At 39.5% G+C, this 16,309-nt stretch overlaps 1 protein-coding gene across 1 annotated transcript; it reads right to left on the reverse strand.

The window, feature by feature from the left end:
• Positions 1-1,453: 1,453 nt before the first annotated feature.
• Positions 1,454-14,626, reverse strand: LOC118485792. The gene is made up of 4 exons (XM_035982243.1): positions 14,590-14,626; positions 13,147-13,329; positions 1,923-2,014; positions 1,454-1,846 (listed from the first exon to the last, which is right to left on the reverse strand). The coding sequence occupies exons 1-4, from the start codon at positions 14,624-14,626 to the stop codon at positions 1,454-1,456; spliced, it is 705 nt and encodes a 234-aa protein (XP_035838136.1).
• Positions 14,627-16,309: the final 1,683 nt, after the last annotated feature.

Consider the following 16,309-nt stretch of genomic DNA (forward strand, 5'->3'; position numbering starts at 1 on the left):
AACCCATGATTATTGTTACAAGATAAGTGCAAGGCATGGTCCCTCCGTTGGTATTGACTTACATATCTATTGCTCTTATACTTTAAAGAATTTAGGGAAATTGGTCTGTAATAATCTTTCTTAGACGTCATTGAAAATTGGCAGTCTCGCTTTTGAATATTTCCCTTGCCAGTCCAACATTTCACCAGTTTTTCCTCCATCGGTCTCTCCCTAAAAAAAACTTAACAAAGTAAAGTTTTTTTCCCGAATTACAAACAGATGTTTTAGAGCTTTGATCAGAATGGGGATACGAGTCCACTGATAGAAAACTTACCTCGAAACGGTGCTCCAAACGACGAAAACGGTGCTTCAAATCGGGTGTTTAAACTTCCGATAAACAAAAATTAAGTCATTTGACCGTTTCGAGGTAAGTTTTACATCAGTAGACTCATGTTATCATTTTGATCAAAAGCCCTAAAACATTTGTTTGTAATTCGGAAAAAAAAAAAAACTTTACTTCGTTAAGTTTTTTTAGCGAGAGATCGGTGGAGGAAAAATAGGTGAAAGGTTGGACTGGCAAGTGAAATATTCAAAAGTAGGATGGCCAATTGTCAATGACTTCCACTAAAGATTATTACAGGACAATTTCCCAAGAATTTATATGCCAAAAATTAACAAGAGATTCCCAAGTTAATATAAGTTAAAACCGCGGTGGTCCAAATGAAAATTTTACGGGTTTATCAGAAAAGAATTTACCCGAAATTCTTAAAACCAAGAACTTTTTTTACCGTACATTCAAGGATATTTTGCAAGTAGGGATATCCCCAATACCACAGAGCCCTTAATAGATTCACTCCTAATTAAAAAAAAAAAAAAAAAAGACAAGATGAGACTCTAGAATAAATAGTTAGTGTAATTTAAAAGAGAAAAATGCCCGGATAGTCTCTGTGGTTTCGCCTTTTTTCACCTATAGTCCCCAACTTTCTAAAATTACCTGAATAGTCCCCAAGTTTTCATTTTTTGTTCCCGGATAGTCCCTAGGTATAACTTCAGTTTGTTTTCTCTGTTAAAATGATGTGAAATGACAAAAATACCCTTACTAAAAAACAAAATAACTTAATCTATTTAATAGATTTATTTTTATGTGGGACCCACTACTTTATAAATAAAAAAAACCAACCCCACCCCCACCCCCACCCCCACCCCCACCTTCATGGTAGACTAACCACCATCTCCGGTCATCTTCTCCGACCAACCTGCAACATCCACCGCTGCCGTCATCGTCATTCACAAAATCCCGCACACCATATCACCGTACACCATTCCTGCACACCCCAACCCCGCACACCACATCACCTTTCAAAATCGCACACCACCCTGCACACTCTGTTCATCTTCTCAGTTCATCAATCGTTTCATCATCATCATCATCACTTCCGTCGATCTTCCGTCATGAGTTGCAGGTCGTTGGAGATTAATGGTTCCGTCGATCTTCCGTCATGAGTTGCAGGTCGTTGGAGATTAATGGTGATCGACGGAAGATCGACGGAAGTGATGATGATGAAACTTGAAGATCTTCTACGCTATAGCGGCACTGTGATGACACAATATCCATTTTGTTTGATGACTGTACATGTTTGCTACTTTCAATCACGTCTTTGCCATCACTTGAAGATCTTACAGATTGTGATAACATTTTATCATTATTGATAGGAGTACAAGGTAAGGAATTTCCTGCATCACACAATTCCGATAGCTTGTTTTCAAACTCTATTTTATTCGATAATGCACTCAAACCATTCTGCGGGCTCGGTTTTTCGGGATCAGACGATATGGTTTCCGTATGCATTCCAGTTCTCTCAAATTCCTGTAACAGTAAAAAACAAAGTGAAACATAATAACTTATGGCTCCGTGGAAGAAAGATCGAACAACGGAACAAGACCTCCCAAATTGGTATGAGTGACTGGACCATTCGAACATCAGAAAGGGTTTGTGATAGGGATGAGTACAACTTATATTGCTGATTAAGAATATCTGTCAAAATTTAAATTAACATTATCAGTCATGAACATGTTCTAGGATGCTGCATAAAACTGACAGGGATGACGGCAGCGGTGGATGTTGTAGGTTGGTCGGAGAAGATGACCGGAGATGATGGTTGGTCCACGATGAAGGTGGGGTGGGGCTGGGGTTGTTTTTTTTATTTATAAGGTAGTGGGTCCCACATAAAAATAAATCTATTAAATATATTAAGTTATTTTGTTTTTTAGTAAGGGTATTTTTGTCATTTTACATCATTTTAACAGAGAAAACAAACTGAAGTTAGACCCAGGGACTATCCGGGAATAAAAAATGAAAACTTGGGGACTATTCAGGTAATTTTAGAAAGTTGGGGACTATAGGAATGTTAAAATTTGTAAGGCTCGGTTTTTGATTAACTATACATTTATAATCAAATAGAAAGTTAGTGTAATTTAAAAACAACAAAGTCTCATCTACCTTTCTAAGGCTAAAGGGTGTGGGGGTCATGGTTGGGATATAATGAACATAAATAGAAGGCTATACCACCCCTTTGTCTGATCCATCATAGTTTGCATGGATTAAACCATGGCAACATGGTCATTCTTTCCATTTTCTAAGAAATACTTTCCTCTTTTCTTTAGAGAAATATAAATTAACATAAATAACGGGATAGTGGTTTGGGTCATGAAGAAACACGAGTTCACCGCCGGGATGATTGGACCGTGTTCTACATAAGGGTAAAGAATCACACCTTGTTCTTCCTCTTGAACCTAGATCTGCAATGGGGAAGAGAAAAGAGTGGAGCTGTAGAGATTGCCGGTAGGAGAAGATTCTCCTGTTTCGAGCTACAAAAAGTGTGGCGGCTCCATATGCCATGCCCTAATAATGAGGTGAAGACCTCTTTATATAGGGGGATATGGCCCTCCCCTAACCTCAATGGGCCAGGCCCAGTTAGGGGTTATCTCTACAAGCCCCGGCCCAAAGTAGTGTAAACTACATCGCGTTGGGCCTCGCGGTTGGGTTAGTGGCAACAATAATAAATAGTTAATATAAAAGCAATAAGTAACGGGAAGCCCGACCGCTCGGGTCGGGACTAGTACCGTACCCCATCAAGTCCCCTAGTCTAGTGCTGCTCCCGTGTGTGAGCGTGGTAGGAGTGCTAGACTTGTTAGGAGTGCTTGAAAGTAAGGATTGAGTTTTAGGCTTACCTGTCGCCCGGGTGCGGGAAAGTTGTTGGCCATGCTTGTTGCGTCTGTCTTTCGCTGTGAGTAGAGATAATGGAGCGGTGAATATTACATGATACTGGTTGGGCAAACCTGATGCACGCTGATTGGTTACAGGCGGTTGCTATTGTCGGTCTCTGTCATCAGCCAGTTAGTGGAGATCGTGGGGCAGGTGTCTCTGCCTCGTGATTGGTACACGTAGGTGTGTCTGAGTACTTTTTGTCCCCTGCAAGTCGGATGATCGTGGAGCACGATTTAGCAGGGCCTGGAGGATGCGGATTGGCTCTTTTCGTCTGCCATTTGTACCCTTTGTACTTTTAAGATGCCTTTACGCCACATCCTTGCGTGAGCCTTGCTGCGCATGGTACTGGCCTGCGCAAGCACTTGGAGGCTTGACTTCAGGATGCTAAGTTGTTGATTTGGCCTCTTTAGACCTCGCGCGATGTTGTCGAGTATTGATCTACCCGCGCGAGGTTGAGATCAGAATGTAGATGATTAAGGAGTATGGTCCAGCGCGCGATCTGGAGGAAGAATTGCGCGGCCTTTTGGGACCATACCCCTTCAAGTCCCCCCAGTCCAGTGCTGCTTCCATGCGTAAAGTAAATGGTTGGAGCTCTGGACTCAGAAAAAAGAAAATGTGTTGGTCTTAAAGCATTTGTTAGGTCATGGTAGCCGGCGCGCGTGTAAGTGTTTGTCAATTACTACGGCGAGGCTACCAGGCTTGTTAATTGATACCTGTTGCTTTTGAGAGCTGGCGCGCATGATCATTGGTTGGTGAAGCATGCGGCGCAACCCTTGCTAACTTCAACTTGCAGTTTCGTTGTGATTTTAGGCGAGGAATTTCTCGAGATTTAAATTCTGACAGGGTGCAAATGTCGTTGTTGGTGACCCTTGAGTTGGTTGCTGACACGGCGATCATTATGTTGTCACTGACGGTTCGCTTTTGTCAGGTGGGTGTGGCCCAGCTTTAGCGGTGCGCACACAGTCGTGTGGCTATTGTAAAATATTCACAACATGGTGTGACTTCTGTTGGTTAGCGCAAGGTGCGCGCGTGTCTTAAACCATGAAGCGTATGTATTTATAGTGTTTGAATCTTTGTAAACTGTTGTCTACAATAGTTGCACGTGTTAATCCACTTTGAACAGGTTATCGCGAATGAGAATTGGCATAAAGTTGCGTCAGGAATAATGAAGTGGAGACCCGAGCCTGCGCTAATCCTCTGGTGTGACATAACAACAATGTGTCATGAAGCAAGGAGATGTGGCTTGTCTAGAAGATTGTAGGTGTAATCGAAACTTTATTTCAGCCAATGTGTTTTTGCGTATACCCAAAGTGGTGCGTGCATTTGTAGCGCAGTTTACGCTTTGTAAGCATTTTCATATATGGCTAAACATGCGCGCGTGGGCAACACACACGCTCGTATGTAAAGAAGCAGGGTCACGTGGAGATTCACGTGCTTACACGTGTAGCAGCAAGGCTCGCATGGAGGCTGAGATGATCGTAAGTAGAACAGACTCGTATGGAGATCGACGTGTTGGTGTGTAAAAAAGCTTGCGTACATGACGACTTACGTGCTCGCAAGTAATGGAGTATGCGCGCTTGGCGACTAACGGGCTCGTATGTAGAGGAGCATGCGACTGCCGGCGACTTACGTGCTCGTATGTAAAGGAGCATGCGCGCGTGGCGACTTACGTGCTCATATGTAAAAAAGCATGCGCCAGCCGGTGACTTATGTGCTCATAAGTAAAGGAGCATGCGCCAGCCGACGACTTACGTGCTCATAAGTAACGGAGCATGCGCCAGCCGGCGACTTACGTGCTCGTAAGTAATGGAGCATGCGCCAGCCGGCGACTTACGTGCTCATATGTAAGAGAGCATGCGCCAGCCGGCGACTTACGTGCTCATGTGTGAAGGCGCTTTTTAGGCTTTCATCGGTGTGCGTGAGGATCGCTCGCTTCGTTTCACCGAATGGATGTATTGCCTATCCTGCAAATAAGTTGACATGGTAAATTGTAATAAAGAGTGATGTGGAAAGCGTTATACCGAAACTTCATCCTTAGGAGGTGTTTGCTCTATGCATCCATATTCCGCGAAACGTGAAAGCAATTTTGACCCCTGAAATGGTGTTGCACCAAGTTAGTCTCTCAATTTATTGCCATTAAATAAAATGTTAGTAACATTAAACTTGAATAATAATAATACTTAAGCAATGGTACTTAGTATGTGTCGCAAATATCGCAAGATTAGTAGTCTTTAAGATGATGAACTATTAACCGTGTCTTTGAATAATTTCATTTGCTAGACGTTAGCCAACTTCTTGTTATTGAAAGAAGTATGTAACACCGGCTTTCAAAATAATTCAAGTGCTCCCAGGCCAGTAAATATGTGTATTGTCTACATATTAATCAAAATGAATATATGCCCCTTCATGTTTAAAATTCACGCGCAAACTGTTGGAGTATACAAGAAGGTGCCGAAGTCATGGCACTTAAAATTAATATAAGTGTCGCTTTCTAGCTTTTGGGCTATTCACGAGAAATATTATAAATTGTGATAGCAAGGATAAAGCTTCGTTTTGTATTGTCTAAAAATTTATTTATTGTATGATAATAAATCTTCTGGGAAATTCTATGTGCCCATAGTTCTTATATGACAAAATAATGGCTCCCTTAAATTGGTCCATGACAAGACAGAGAGTTGTAATGGTACCCCTTCACGCTTTTGATAAAAGCTTGACAAAGAAGGGACCTTTTTGCAAATTGTCTTATATTTAACATATTTTAATTTGATTTAAAGACAATTGTGCATGTGATGGCTGACATCATCATGGAGCATCTATTCTTGACATGTCCTTTCTTTGTATTAAATGATTTGCAGCACCTTATTCTTTGGAAACGAAAGTCTTAATAAACAGTCTCAAATTCATATAAATATTAAAGAGGGCGCAAGACTAGCTTGAATGTGTGGCGCGCGGCTTTGCTATTTGAATATTAAAGAGGGCGCCACATTGGTAAAATACAGCTGACTAGCATGCATGTGGTGGCGCCTTTTAACCGGACAAGGTTTACACTTATTTGATACCGCGTTATGGCAGACAAAGCGTGCTCATACGGTGGGCGCGGCTGCGCATGTAGAAGGTTTGGTCACGCAAGCTTGTTCACATGTGAAGGCTTGATCACGCAGCGTAGCCGTACCCGCGCATGAAAGCTTGCTCACGTGGCGTAGCCGTACCCGTGCATGAAAGCTTGCTCACGTATGAAGGTGAGTCACGCGGCGTAACCGTACCCACGCATGAAAGATTGCTCACGTATAAAGGTGAGTCGCGCGGCGTAACCGTACCCGTGCGTGAAAGCTTGCTCACGCGGCGGGCTGTACCCGCGCATGAAAGCTTGCTCACGCGGCGGGCTGTTCCCTCGCATGAAAACCTTACTCGCGCGTGATGGGGGTTGTAATTGTTTGAGACATAATAGAGAAGGCAAGGTTGTACCTTGTTTGAAGTTCGCTTGTGTCACATGTCGGAGAAAAATAGTTCATCCTTGTTGCGCGCGATATGCTTGGTGCTGTAGATGACAGGTGATTCGTTGCGCGCGACTTGATTGCTGCGGTAGGTGACAGTTGGTTTTAAAGCGCGCGACGCGGTTGATGCGAGAGATGGCAGGTAGTCAGTTGATGCACGCGACGTGATAGAGTTGTTCGCCATGGATGTTGGATGTTTGAAGCGCAAGTGATATGAACCGAACGGACCATGGGTGTCGGTAACTCGTAACCGTGTGGCCGGACGCTGTTGACGTGCAGGTTGTTGGCGTACAGGGCTGATTGCACGGTGGTGGAAACGTTGTTGTCTGCCATTGACGGCGAGCATTTGCTACGCGTGACGGCACGGAAGAGATGTCTGTCATTGATGGCGGGTGGTGGAACCGCAACCGGACTCCGGTTATACGGTAAATTAGAAAAATGAATTTCCAAAATGGTATGTAACCAGGACATGGCGACAAAATATGGGGCTTCTAGTACACCTTTTTCTTTCATGTCAGTATGTGTCCCCCTTCAACAAATTTCATGTGCAATAGGGTAATAGCTTGTGCAGTGTTGATGGTACTTCTTCCCACTGCAAATTACTTTTTCTTTTAAAAAGCCTGGTGCACATTTGTTTAGAAATGTTTACAACTGCCACATTTTTTATTGTTTTCAATAAAAAATGTATTTAATGTTCATTTGTATGATATGTATCTCATGCTTCTTGTATTTTTTATTCAAGAAAAACATCTTTGAGAAGAACGCCGATGTTGTTCATCTACATCATATAATAGAAATAGGTAGGTAGATGAAAAAGTAATTTCTGGATTTGGATTTTCGGTACAGAAAAAAGGTGTTCAACCGAATAAAAACCCAGGTCTTGAGGGAAATCCAAAATCTTGAGTTTTTTTGACAGAAAATTGTGTGTAAGTTTCCAAAGATTCGACAGTTGTCAAATATTTTAAAAGTTTAAATGAACACATCTGTGGGGTTTCTCGATTTGAAGATCGAGAGTGTGATTCTAAGAACACAGATCTGAAGAGTAGAGAACAGAACGAGATGTGATCAACGAATGGAAAGCATATACTCGGTGGGCGCCAATGAAGAAACACGAGTTCACCGCCGGGATGATTGGACCGCGTTCTACATAAGGGTAAAGAATCACACCTTGTTCTTCCTCTTGAACCTAGATCTGCAATGGGGAAGAGAAAAGAGTGGAGCTGTAGAGATTGCCGGTAGGAGAAGATTCTCCTGTTTCCAGCTACAAAAAGTGTGGCGGCTCCATATGCCATGCCCTAATAATGAGGTGAAGACCTCTTTATATAGGGGGATATGGGCCTCCCCTAACCTCAATGGGCCAGGCCCAGTTAGGGGTTATCTCTACAAGCCCCGGCCCAAAGTAGTGTAAACTACATCGCGTTGGGCCTCGCGGTTGGGTTAGTGGCAACAATAATAAATAGTTAATATAAAAGCAATAAGTAACGGGAAGCCCGACCGCTCGGGTCAGGACTAGTACCGTACCCCATTTTCTAAGAAATTCTTTCCTCTAGTTAAAAAATGAAAAAAAAATCAAAGTGAAAAGTTTAGTGTGTAAAAAGAAAGGTTTACCTAAATCTAATGTGGCACATTGTAACTTGATTTCTATACGTTATTGTATATAATTGAATATAAGCTTACCCATTGTCAAGTGTGCCAAGAACCCATGACCATGAAGTGCTCCCAAATTTGGATCGACTTACATATTTGTTGCTCCTAAACTTTAAAGAGCTTATATGCCAAAAAAGAACATAAGATTCTCAAGTTATTGTAACTTAAAATTGTAGGATCCTTTTCGGACCCGAATGAGTCTTCAGAGAAGTTTTACTTTGTTTCAGAGGCGGAAACTAAGAAACAAAGGTAGACACAGCTTGAATATCACTTTAATACTCTTTCTGATTGATTTAACAACTAATACATCCACAAGATAAACCGGCAGCACTTCGGTATCCAATGCAAGACCACACGTACCACTCCTAATGATTTCGCTCGAAGCAACTATATATAGACCCTCTGATTCCACTTGAACATGCTCAAGCGGAATCAAACACTCAAGCGAAATCTCTACTTTACAACTCAAGCGGAAAAAGAACATGTGATTTCGCTTGAAATGTCCAAGTGTCATTTCAAGCGGAATCAGCCTATTTGACACCTAGTTCTGCTATTTTCTCGTAAAACGTGCCCTGATCTATCCTATCTTGAACAAGACTCGATACAAGACGAGGTCGACAGATGCATACACTAACAGACTCCCCCTCAGATGTTGACGAGTCTAACGTGTCGAGTCTTTGCAACTTCAATCTTTATCAGTCTCTGGACTTCACTCTTTCGATCCGCATTAACAGACTCCCCCTAACAATGTGCTGGCATTTCTTAAGTTCATCAGCATCATCTGCTTCAGGATCGTAATCTGGCTTTCACAGGTTCAAAATCGTTTCCTGGCTCATCCTTTGTCCACCGAGTCTTTAGGTATCGGAACCAGACTCTTTAAACACAAGCTTCTCATGACCGATCAACCTGGCTTTTCATGTCCAAACACTCTTTGATGTTGTTCCAAGATCATAACCTGGCTCTCGTCCTGCTCAGGATCGTCATCTGGCTCAGACTTACACCTTCACAATCTCTACCTCAAAGTAAATTTCATAACAATTTAGATATAGATGTATACCCTAACTCATACTCCCCCTCAAAATTAACTCCATAATTTTGATGAACCACTTGTAAAAAAAGATTAACACATTTGATTTCAAACACAGACTCCCCCTCACTACATGGTCATCATGTCTAGCACTTGGAACTTTGAAAATCAGCTCTTCAACACCAGTTGTCAAAAATCTTTTTGGATTTTTCAAAAGTTTATGCTAAAACACACTAAAATTTTTTTGGATTTTTGATAATAAAAATGCAGTAAAGAAATATTTTCAGACAATATTTTTGTGAGTTTGTGTAAGAGGATCATATCAGTTTTTGAGACAAATCACTAACACCGTTAAGCTTCATTTCATTTTCAGTTTTAAACAATTCACCTAGATTGTCAGTATATTGGTCCACTTAAATTTTTACACAAAGTTCAACTGTTTCGAGATACGATATTAATGTCTTAATGACTTAAACTTAATCGCGTGTCCCACTACTTGGATATACTCCCGTATCCAGATCCCAATATTCAGTCTTACAGGTGAGTATACCACAGATGATATCTGTAAAGGGGTTAGATGCGAAACCGTGAGAGCTCAGGTCAGAACTTCCGTTCAGCAGAGAGATGCCGGTTCGACTTTAGGTGTGTCCTCTTTAGAGGATCTTTTTTTCAACAGCAATGATTATCAATTTTATTGTTTCATCATTTTGCTGAGGGCGAGCTTATATTTCAAAGCATTTGCAGAAAGTATTATACGAGGAGTAGGTCAGAATTTCCATTCAGCAGAAGTCCCGGGATAATACCCCAGATATCACTTAGTATAAAGACCTAGTATCTCAGATAGAGGGACCTTTCAAACAAGATTTCAGGGGTTACCCATATATCCAAGAAATTGTTACCCACGAATTAAGCAAGTTTGAATTTTAGGTTTATATCTCTTCACAATCTACTAAATGTGCAAAAACCTACTGGCCTATCCGCAGTGAAATTGTTTATCCCATTTTACTTTACATTTCTTTAGCATGTTGTGACAGTCCACTGATGTACTATCATTTCCTCTTTTTGACAACAAAACTCATTTTTGATTTTATCATGTTTTTGACTTTTTCAAATTTTCTAATGTTTTTAAATTTTCTGAAATTTTTACTCCCCCAAAAAGGCAAACACGTTTAAAGAAATTTGAAAAACAAACTAAACTCTTGACCCACTTAAAAATTTTTGAAAACAAACTATACAAATAAAATGACAACCGATATCAAATCACTTCAATTCGCCATTCACTTGGCATAAACAATCAGAACTCCCATTTTTCCACAAGCTATTTTCTCATTAAGATTTCAAAACACTTAAGTTTGTTTTAATCAATATGATTTTTCCGGAAAATAAGTTTGTTTTAACCACTTGTAGGGATTGGTTCATCATTTTGTTTTTCAACCATTTTAATGAGAATTACATCAAGTTCAATTTAATGACCTTGAGTAACTACTTTGTCAATACAAACCTCTGTACCACTTGGAAATAAAATTTTGTAAGAAAATCAAGTACAACTTAATGTCCCTGATTTACCACTTGTAAGAACACAACCACCTGTATCAAGTGTAGGAATAACACATCTACACTCAAATGATTTACCAATCAAGATGCCGATTCCTGCTTCACACTTACCAACCTGGAAGCTCCGGGATAGTCCATCACATGTAAAAATTTAACCATTATTATATTCATTCACAAAATTCAAATATCAAGAAAGATGCCGATTCCTGATCCACGATTACAAACTTGGGATCTCCGGCAAGTCCTGATTTTTCAAGGGAAAGAATTTCCACGCAAGTTTTACCAACCTTGGGTGTTTTCAGCTCTTGTTCAGTTGGGTTATAAGTTGCTTTCTTTGTAGCGTAAAAATCGTTAACCCCTTTTACTTTCCCATCAATCATTTTCCCAAAAATTTTCTTAACATTCCCATTGAATACTTTCTCAATATCAAATTCCTTCTAATCAGAAAAGAATTGATTTGAGATCTCAACTTTACCAACTTTTTGATGAATATGTTCAAACTTCAAATATGGAAATTTGACATCATCTACTGAAGATACAAATTTTTCTTCTTTTACTTCAACCTGTGGCTCCTCTGATTTTGTGGAATCAGGTTCATCGCCGACCTTCTCATCACCCTTTTTAACAACCCACACTTGGTTGTCTTTGGCTTTCTTTTTGTAAAAATTTTTCTTTGAACTTTCACCAACTTCATAAGTCGAATTTTCAAAAGTTTTAAATGCTTCAGTTGGTGATTCAACATTGACAACTTTTTCTTTCAGTTTTTCAGATACTCCCTGTTTTGGTTTTGCCATTTGAGAACAAACTGATGCAATGTGACCAGCTTCATTGCATTTGAAACAGGTTCGAGTATCTTTTCTGTGAAAAACTCCAGTTCCTTTTCTCTTCATTTCAGCAAGAAACTCCTGGTTTGATTGTCTCCAGAACGGTTTATTCTGTTCTTCTTCTGCACTTCCTCCTGAAACAAATTTTGTGATTGTTTTAGTGATTTTATCATTTTTATAATTTTCAGATGGTGTAAAACCCAATCCTTTCTTTTTATAACTACCATTATGGTTTGGTTTCTTTTGAAAACCAGAACCAGAATTGTAACCCTTTTTCTTGTTTAAACGTTGTTGAACTCTTGAAGTGTATTTTTTAGGTTTTCCAGTAAGATTTAAATCTTTTATTTCAGAAATATTAATTTCTGTCATTTTGAAAACCTTTTTGATCATATCAATATGAACACTTCTTATTGGAAACTCTTTGTCAGAATATAACTTGTCAGAATCATTCAAGGTATATGCTACTTCGAATGTTTCATCATTCAAGTTTGATTTTGATAACAAAAAATCTTTACTGTAAGTCCTTTTATCCATCGGTTTTGAATTGTTGACTGACGAACTTGACTCTCCAGACTCAGATTTTGACTCAGACTCCTCATCAGTATCCAACACCTGATCGACCACCTTTTTTATTAACTCAGACTCATGATCAGTGTCAGACGAGGTGAACGTGACGTCAATGTTTTCTGGTAATTCATCAGTTGTTTCGGATTTTAGTTTTATATTGACTGCCTGTTGGACTTGCTCCTCATTTGGCTTTCTGGGAGAACAACCTTCCCAAATCGGAGGCGGACACTTGTTATAGCTAACAGTCGGTTTCTTACCAGTATCTTTCTTCTTTGGCTTGTCGTCTTTGAATGCTTCGAAACCTGCAACAGTCGGATAAATTCGGTCAATAAGATAATCAGAACTAGAATAACTTCGTAATAAACGTCTGATCCTCTCATTCTCAATTTTCTCCTTCTCCAACTCTTACTTCAGCTCAGCATTTTCTTCAATGTAATGATTGATTACTTTTTGTTTTGTCATCATTGTAGCATTCATCATTGTCAAAGCGTCTTCTCTCTCGGAGTTTGTCTTTTGAAGACCAGTTACTGTTCTGTTCAAGATGTCATAAGACTCCTTCACATAGTTGAGATTGAACTGTAATTGTTCCTTCATTTTCACCAGCTCAGCCAACTTCTCATCTTTTGATGCACATTCCTTGCATGGTTCTAAACACTTTGTGCAAGGTTTGATGACTTCTACAATCTTTTCTACTTCGATGATTTTCTCCACTTCTACAACTTTTTTCATTTTCTTCAACTACTCTTTTGATTGTTTGAAACACTTCTTTAGCAAATTGAACTTTACCATTAAAATCAGAATCTTCTTCTTGATCCATACTTTCACATTTCTGTTTTGTTTCAACAATCTCCTTAGAAACACTTTTAACTTCTTCATTTTGAACAATCTCTTCTTTTTGAACAACATCATCAGTCTTCATTTGTTTTTGTTCTTTTGTTGCTCGTTTCTCCTTCTGTTTTTCCAAGCAATCTGCAAAATAGAAATGAAAACTTTCAGGAGAGAGATGAGATTTTGTAACATTAATATGTCTTTCTTCTTCATCGTCATTGCTGTCATCAGTTGGAGATTGATCAAACTCTACTGATTTGTCAGAACAATCATCCGAAGAACCAGAATCAGATGGTGTTTGATCAAAGACAGCTTCTCTTTCTGAACTTTCTTCTGAACCTTGTGAGCTTTCATCAGATGAAACAGACTTTTCATCTTCATTCTTCACATTCTCACCGATAGATTTCATCCACTCGGTAAACATATCTGGTTCTTTCACAATCTTGGCAATGAAAGCTTTAAAAACTCCCTTTTCATCCGTAAACATATCCCAGCTAAAACCTTCAGGTAGTCTTTCATCATCTTGATCAATTAAGCATGCTTTGCTGACAGATGAAATGTATTTGTTCCAATCAAAATTTTCTTGGTTCACCAAACATGCTCTCTTTGAATCCTCAATCACTTTTCTACCATGAGCCACTTGTGGTTCTTGTTGTTGTTGCTGACCAACCTGTTGGTATATGGCTTTCCGGTAGTAGTCATCTTTTCCGAACGGATTCTTTGTATCATTCGCTTCTCTATTCTTGCATTCCCTCTTGAAATGACCTTTCTCCCTGCATTTAAAACAAGTAACTTTAGATTTATCGAAACCTAAAGTAGAAACATGTGCATCAAGAAAGTCATTTCTCCCGGTAATCAGTTTGAACTTCTCTGCTCTTCTTAAGACACTAGCTAGACACCATTTGATGTCCATTAGTTCCATCTCTTCAGTGTCTATCTGATCGCAATCCTCCTTTGTTAGCATAGGATTTCCGATCCTCCCTGTAACCAAACCTTCATAAGATAGAAGCACGGAACCAAGTAATGCCATGTGATCTTTTGCAACTTCTTCAGAAAAACTTTGACCATCTGGAAGATTTAATGCAATGTTGCATTGTATCACACAACCATTTCCAGTTTTTGAGAACTGAAACTTTCAGATGAACTCTTTGGATTAACACTCGGATATGAAGAGAATCCACTGCTTTTGTTTGAACTTTGATCAACTTTTTCAGCTGAATCTCCAGCACTAAACGTAGTTTGGATTTTCGGGCTTCTTTCAACTTCCGGAACACTTCCCTTGTAGTACATTTTCACGTCTTGTTGACCACTCGGACTGTTCATCCTCGCAATCTTTTGCTGTTCCAAATCTTGACTTTCAATTTTCTCGATGAATTGAGAAATTGTTAACCCATCATATACCCCAGTGTTCTTCAGAATCATTAAGTAAGTTCCCCATTCCTTTTGCGGTAAAGCGTCAGCTAACTTGTCTACCCACTCTTCACGATCTTTGGTTATGCTCAACATCGACATGGATCGAACTAAGTGGCAGTATCTTTCAATTAGCTTCTTTGTATCTTCCCCGGGCAAACAAGTGAATAGATCAAATTCTTTCTTAAGCAATGCCTTCTTGCTTTTAATCATATTTTCATTACCCTCAAACTTGACTTTAAGAGCATCCCAAATCGATTTTGAAGTTTTGTCATGTTGGAGTTATACAAAGATGTCTTCTTTGATAGCTTGCTGAAGTAAACTTATCATCATCTTTTCAGAGCTCTGTACATTTCTCATTCTTGATCATTAAACTCTGAGATTTGTTTTTCAGTTTGCAGTTCAGTACGAGGTAGAACATATCTCTTCAATATACACTCCCACGATCTTAAATGGTTAGCTTGAACCCAGTTCTCGAACCGATCTTTCCATCCGTAGTACTCCTCAATGCTCATTAGCTTCGGGGGCTTTTGTGTAGTTCCGGTTTCATTTTCCAGATTCATATTTTGAGAAATGGAAGCCGGATTAATCGAAGATGTGGCGAACGCGTTGTAAAACTCTTCACTCATGAATCAAGCAAGTTCAAGCGAAATATCTCAATTCAGATTCAAGTGGAATACCAAAACTACCTTTTCAAGCGAAATACCTGAAAAACAGAACTTCAAGCGAGATAAGTTCAAGCGAAATAAGCAGTTTAAGCAAAATGACCTGATTTCGCTTGAAATTCAAGCGGAATAAGGTCTTTCGAGCGGAATCAGGAATTTCAAGCGAAATAACTGATTTCGCTTGAAATCTCTCAAGCGAAATAAAGCGTTTGAAGCGGAATCACCAGAATTCAAAGCGAAATATCAGATTTCGCTTGAAATTTTCAAGAGGAATATGTCAAACCAAGCGGAAACACAAATTTGCTCGTTCAAGCGAAATCACTTCGAAGATCAATTTTACCCATTTTTAAGCTGTATTTTAGAATGAAACTTTCAAGGGTTTGTTAATATGTAGTTTTACACATTCTGTGAAAAAATTGATCCAATTTTGACCGTTAAATTTTGTTCAATTCAAGAAAGAATGTGTAGAAGTAAAAAAATGCAATGAAAAACAGTTGTAATCTGCAGAACTCCTCCTCCTAAGCTCTGATACCACTTGTAGGATCGTTTTCGGACCCGAATGAGTCGTTCAGAGAAGTTTTACTTTCTTTCCGAGGCGGAAACTAAGAAACAAAGGTAGACATAGCTTGAATATCACTTTAATACTCTTTCTGATTGATCTAACAGCTAATACATCCAGAGGATAAACCGGCAGCACTTCGGTATCCAATGCAAGACCACACATACCACTCCTAATGATTTCGCTCGAAGCAACTATATATAGACCCTCTGATTCCGCTTGAACATGCTCAAACGGAATCAAACACTCAAGCGAAATCTCTACTTTACAACTCAAGCGGAAAAAGAACATGTGATTTCGCTTGAAATGTCCAAGTGTCATTTCAAGCGGAATCAACCTATTTGACACCTAGTTCTGCTATTTTCTCGTAAAACATGCCCTGATCTATCCTATTTTGAACAAGACTCGATACAAGACGAAGTCGACAGATGCATGCACTAACAAAAATAGTGGCAGATTAGAAAGAAAAAATAACGGGTATTTAAAA

Source organism: Helianthus annuus, chromosome 13, assembly GCF_002127325.2.
Source record: "Helianthus annuus cultivar XRQ/B chromosome 13, HanXRQr2.0-SUNRISE, whole genome shotgun sequence".
NCBI classification, from domain to species: domain Eukaryota; kingdom Viridiplantae; phylum Streptophyta; class Magnoliopsida; order Asterales; family Asteraceae; genus Helianthus; species Helianthus annuus.